Genomic DNA, 6,000 nt, shown 5'->3' with positions numbered 1-6,000 from the left:
TTTAAATTTAAAGTTATGGAGAAGTGAAAAGACTACTAATTGGGAAAAATACTAGCAATGCCAATGTCAGAGAAATAGCTAGTGTTTTTAACATACAAAGGGCTCTTACTAAACTGATAAGATAAAGACTAACAAACTCAAAAAAGAAAAAATCGACAGGTGAATGATAAATAAAAGGAGGTTTCCTCACTAGTTGTCAGGGACATGCAATTTAAAATATTTACCAAATAACATAGAGCATCTATCAAAATGGTTACAGTTCTAAAAAGTGGAAGCCAGAAAGGGTGATTTGAAGATGTGGAGTATTTTCATACCTTGATGGTAGAAATCTAAATTATTAAATGTTCATGGAATGAATCTGGCAATAGCTGTTAAAAACAGGCATTCTGGGCGGCGGCGGCGGCGGGAAGAGACTGCACGATGGCCCCAGACCCCTGGTTCTCCACATTCGATTCTACCTGCCAAATTGCACAAGAGATTGCCGAGAAAATCCAGCAGCAAAATCAGTATGAAAGAAATGGTGAAAATACAATCAGGCTTACCGTGACCATCAGAACTTTGTTGCAGAATCTGAAGGACAAGATCGCCCTTTTGAAGGACCTGTTGCTAAGAGCTGTGTCAACACATCAGATAACACAGCTTGAAGGAGACCGAAGACAGAACCTGCTGGATGAACTTGTAACTCGAGAGAGACTACTTGTGGCATCCTTTAAGAACGAGGATTCAGAACCAGATCTCATCAGGTCCAGCCTGATGACTGGAGGGGCAAAGCGAGGAGTCCCCAATCCTTGGTTCTTTGAGGAGCCAGAGGAGACCAGAGGTTTGGGTTTTGATGAACTCCGGCAACAGCAGCAGAAAATTATCCAAGAACAGGATGCAGGCCTGGATGCCCTGTCCTCGATCATCAGTCGGCAGAAACAGATGGGAAAGGAAATTGGGAATGAACTGGATGAACAAAATGAAATAATTGATGACCTTGCCAACCTGGTGGAGAACACAGACGGGAAGCTCCGCACGGAGACCAGGCGCGTGACTATGGTGGACAGAAAATCAGCATCTTGCGGCATGATCATGGTGATTTTGCTACTGCTGGTGGCGATCGTGGTCGTGGCCGTCTGGCCCACCAACTAGTGGCAGTAAGGGGCGCACCAGCTGTGATGCCTGCCAGCGCCGCAGAGAAGCCCAGCACCCAGGTGGTACCTGACCCCGCTCTCAATAAATGCCCCCAAAGCTCTCAAAAAAAAAAAAAAAAACCAAAAAAACCAAAAAAAAACAAACAGGCATTCTATTGCAACTAGTAGATAAATAAATTCTGCAGATTTAATGCACAGCATAGTGATTATAGTAAGAAATACTGTATTATAAACTTCAAAGTTACCAAGAGATTAGATCTTAACTGTTCTTTACACAAAAAGAAATGATAATTATGTGACATGATAAAGGTGTTAGCTAATGCTATTCTAGTAATCATATTGCAGTAGATAAATGTGTCAAGCCAACACCTCAAACTTACACAGTGTTATATGGTGAGTCTATCTCAATAAAAGCATTTCTTATAGTACATTCCCTGTGACCCAGAAATTCCATCCTAGGGAATCCATTCTCTACATAAGACACAGAAACAAGAATGTTTATTGCAGCTGTTTCTAATTATGGAAGACAAAAGAGTGAATTAATAGGCAACTATTAATAGGAAAATGATTGGGACACAACCATTCCAAGGAAAACTATGCAATATAAAGAATGTCAGTTCTATGCTTGTTGACTAAAAGGGAGTCCTACATTATATGTTTTAGAGACAAAAAGCAAGATGCAGAGATATATATATCTTATATAAGATATAACTCTATTTTTTAAACAGAGTTAACTTCCAAGTATAGGTATATATATTTTATATATGGTTATTTGAACTTGTAGAAAGATAAGAAGCATACTTACATATATACAATATATTGGTTTGGGAGAAGGGGTGGATACAGATAAGGAGAAGATGAACTTTGATGGTATTGTTCCATTTTTACCAATTTGTCTTGCTCTACAGGTAAGTCTTACCATTTGGGTTAATTGATTACTGAGATGTTAGCAGTTTGGTAAATTAATTGAGAAAGATGGCTACTGTGAAAATAGTAAGAAGTCATAGTCTGTAGATCTATTGCTGGGCCCAACTGAGAAGGCTGGAATCTGAAAAAATCAGTCGTTGGAGGTAGGCCAAGTGACTTACATGCTCAAAAGCAAAATTTCTGAGAACTGAGGGCCCAGAGAAGTTTAAGCTAAAACCCACAGCTGATGATTACTTACCAAAAGAGGTGGGGAGGTGATGAGGGGGAGAGGATGACTCCCAACATGAGAGTCAAACACCAGAGCATACCGCAGGCCAAGAATATGTAAAGACTTCGGATTCCTTCTAATGGTTAGAATCACAAGTGGAAGATGAAGATGGGTCTGGAGCTTAGCGATAGCTCAGAAAAGTGAAGTTGCTGAGAGCCAGGGCAGTTAGGTTGGCCCCCTGGTCTCCTCTTCCTCCCACATGGCACTTCCAAACCCTCACCACTAAAAGATTTGGGCTGCTCCTAGGGATGCCTGGGTGGCTGATATGGTTAAGTGTCTGACTTTGGCTCAGGTCATGATCTCGGGGTCCTGGGATGGGCCATATTGGGCACTATGCTCAGTGGTGTGGGAGTCCTGCTTGTCCCTCTGCCTCTCCCCTTCTCCTGCTGCGTGCTCTCTCTCTCTTTCCCCCTCTCTACCCACCCTGCTCTTAAAATTCAAGAGTTCCAGAAGTATTTGTAGGCTTTATGTTCACTGAGAATAAGGATAGAGAAACCAAAAAGGAGGGACGATCATTTAAAACTTGCTTTTGATTAGAACCTGTTCTTTTTTTTTTTTTTTAAGATTTTATTTATCTGATAAAGAGAAAGAGAGAGAACAAGCAGGTGGAGTGGCAGTCAGAAGGGGAGGGAGAAGCAGGCTCCCCACTGAGCAAGGACCCCCCAATGCGGGACTTGATCCCAGGACCCTGGGATCATGACCTGAGCCAAAGTCAGATGCTTAACCAACTAAGCCACCCAGGGGTCCTTTTATTCTCTCTTTTAATCAAGCTTCACAACAACCAATGAGATAGGTACCCTTATCTCCCTTCTATAGATGATGAAACTAAGGCTGACGACATTAAATAACTTTCTTAAAGTCACATAAGTAAAAATTTCCAGAGTCAGAACTCAAACCCAAGCCAATCAGACACCACAGTTAATTATTCTGTTTGTACAAATCCAATATTTATAATGATGGCCTGGAGTCATCCTGAAATGTTAATTTCCAGTGCCTTTTATTTCAAAACTCAGGGAAACTTAAACTATATTTCAAATATTTTTAGTCAAATAAAACTGAGTTTTCCAGAGTGACCCATTCTTCAAGGATTCTGGATAGCTGAAGCTTTAATTGTACTTTGCAGTTTCTTACTAGATTTCAGTAATTATAGCTCTACAAATTGATTGAAATTGAGTTGCAAATAAAATTTTTATGAAATGCTATAAAATATACTGGTTGTAAATTTTGAGTACTACATAAATTTTATCTATTGCATTTCCTTGCAAACTTCATTTTTTAAAAAGCCTTCTAAATGTTTTTGGCAGGATTTTTTTTTTCTAAAAGATACTTCAATATGGACTTTTTCTTGGCAATCCATATGATTTCCTGAAGTTCCTGCTGAGTATAAACTTACTATGTAAACATAAAACTTGATTCCCCAGTAAAAGCATCAACCATTTGGAAATGCCAACAGGCTTTATATGCAATTTGCAGCTTGTGAGTAAGGTCATCCTCTTGTTTCATATTTTCTCTAATGCTTGTAGTATCAGCCACAGAACCTTTGACTAAACATTCCTTTATTTTCCTAGGGTAAAGAATTTGATTTAAAAAACTCCAGCCAGCTTACCTGATCACATTTCCTCCAATATGTCAATTTAGCCATAACTGCTTTGAACATCTAACCTTTCCTTAACCCCCGTCACATTCATACAACTACACATAACAATATATACAGTTCCTTTTCATTTATCAAAAGAAAGAATCCTTGGGGAATAAAGATTTGACAGCTCCTGTTACAAGATAATTGTAATACTTAAAAAAAAGAGAGAGAGAGAATAGACAGATGGTGTACACTGGAGACATGTGGAAGTTTGCTTGAAAAATAGCTTCAGAAATTCAATTGAGACTGAGAAGAAATTATGCAAATTATCATTTTTGCATAAAAGCATCGTAGAAAACAAGGACATTATCTTCATCTTTAGTCTTCACAGTTTAGTAGAAGAGAATAATGTCAACTGGACTGATATCATCTTGGTTTCCTATTTTTAAAAAAACTCTATCAGAGCTCATTTTAAATTACAGAGAAAAGAGATTGTTTTGAGCAAGATGATTAAAAACATTATATTCTATATTGCTATACTTAGGTCTAATTCATTAACATCAACCATTAATTCATTTTTTGATGAGTTATTTGATACTTTTATTGTATCCTGTATAATCTACATGGGGAATGGTTTGTAATAAATTTATTGTATTCCATCAAATTAAGTTCAGTGGCATAAACTGATCATGGAAATGTAACTTTAAAGATTTTGTTTATTACTTTAAGAAATTTTTCTTTTTCTTTTAAATTAAGATTTATTTATTTATTTTACAGAGCTCGGGGTGGGAGGGGGAAGGGAGGGTGTCTCCAGAAGACTGTGCCCTGAGCATGGAGCCTGACACTGGGCTTGATGCTGGGCTCAATCTCACGACCTTGAGATCAAGACCCTGAGATCACTACCTGAGCTGAAACTCACTACCTGAGTTGGATTCTTAACTGACTTCCACCCAGGTGCCCCACTTTAACAAAGTTTCCAAATTGCTCCTTTAAATTTTATGTTTGCCTGATTCACACATGACACAACATTTTAAAGAAAGAAAACAAATACAAAAAAGCTGTAAGAATAGAAATTCTAAGGATCAATGTGAAGGTTGGGGTGAACATTTTGGAGATGTGGGTTTAGGGGAATAGGGGCAGAAAACCAGTAAGGAAATTGATGTCAACAAAAGGAGGAAAATCACTTACTGCATTCAGGCAAATTTTCGGAAAAATGAGTTGAAGCACAATATGGTCAGTACCTAGTGTGATGATAATTATGCTTTAAAAAATATGAATGAACACATTTTATTTGGGAACAAGGAAGAGAGAAGGGGAGGCAGTAGCTACAAAAGAAAATGTTATGATGGGATCATTTCTACTCATTTTGAAATCATAGAATATAGGCTGGTGTTTGAGTATACATGTGAATTAGGGTGGATAAATTGAGAAAGACCTACATCTTCTGCTCAGTATTATAATGAAGAAAGAAACCTGGGTCATATGTTACGAGTCTCTAGTGAATTCAAGCACATGTCCGTGTGTGTGTGTGTGTGTATGTGTATGTGTGCGTGTATTTAAACTGGCCTATTTAAATGCATTAGGAAAGTCAACCTTTATATTTAAATTTGATCAGAAAAAAGTCTGAAAATTGATAAACAATCTTTAATATATAAAGATAGATTACCAGGAAAGATTATGGAATTTCATTTTCCGAAGACGGTTAGATAAAGTGATGGATATTTATCTCCTCTTTCTCTAATAGTTATGTTAGGTAAAGTTTGCTTAAAAGCAAAAAAGACCACTTGAAGGCTTAAACTTTGAGAGTGATAATGGAATTTGACAAGAGAAAGCATTTTTTAATAGAAAGGAAGAAATCCTATTATATTTTCCTCATGTAGGTTAAGTTTTTCTTTATCCTTCGGTCAGAAAGCATTAGGGACACCTAGTTTTCAGGCATGTTAACAGCAGTGAGCTGTTAAACTTCTGAGGCTTGATGTGGGTGACTCTGGTCATGTTTGGGGTCTTAAGGCAACTTGGAGCCAGCCACGTGTGTGTTACTTTGGGCAGACTAATATTTTAGCTCCCCTTTAAACTCATATTCTTTAAAAATC

At 37.8% G+C, this 6,000-nt stretch overlaps 1 protein-coding gene across 1 annotated transcript; it reads left to right on the top strand.

Annotated features, from left to right (window-relative positions):
- Positions 1-395: 395 nt before the first annotated feature.
- On the top strand, positions 396-1,234 carry LOC123937073 (syntaxin-8-like). Its single transcript, XM_045997590.1, has one exon. It carries the CDS (start codon positions 421-423, stop codon positions 1,129-1,131), a length of 711 nt encoding a protein of 236 aa, XP_045853546.1. The 5' UTR covers positions 396-420; the 3' UTR covers positions 1,132-1,234.
- The last annotated feature ends 4,766 nt before the right edge of the window (positions 1,235-6,000 follow it).

This window comes from Meles meles, chromosome 2 (assembly GCF_922984935.1).
Source record: "Meles meles chromosome 2, mMelMel3.1 paternal haplotype, whole genome shotgun sequence".
Lineage (NCBI taxonomy): Eukaryota > Metazoa > Chordata > Mammalia > Carnivora > Mustelidae > Meles > Meles meles.
Note: the sequence above shows the minus strand (reverse complement) of the source record. Positions and strands in the feature narration are given on the sequence as shown.

Coding starts and splice junctions, on each gene's coding strand:
- LOC123937073 (XM_045997590.1), top strand. CDS start 421: ATGGCCCCAGACCCCTGGTTCTCCACATTCGATTCTACCTGCCAAATT.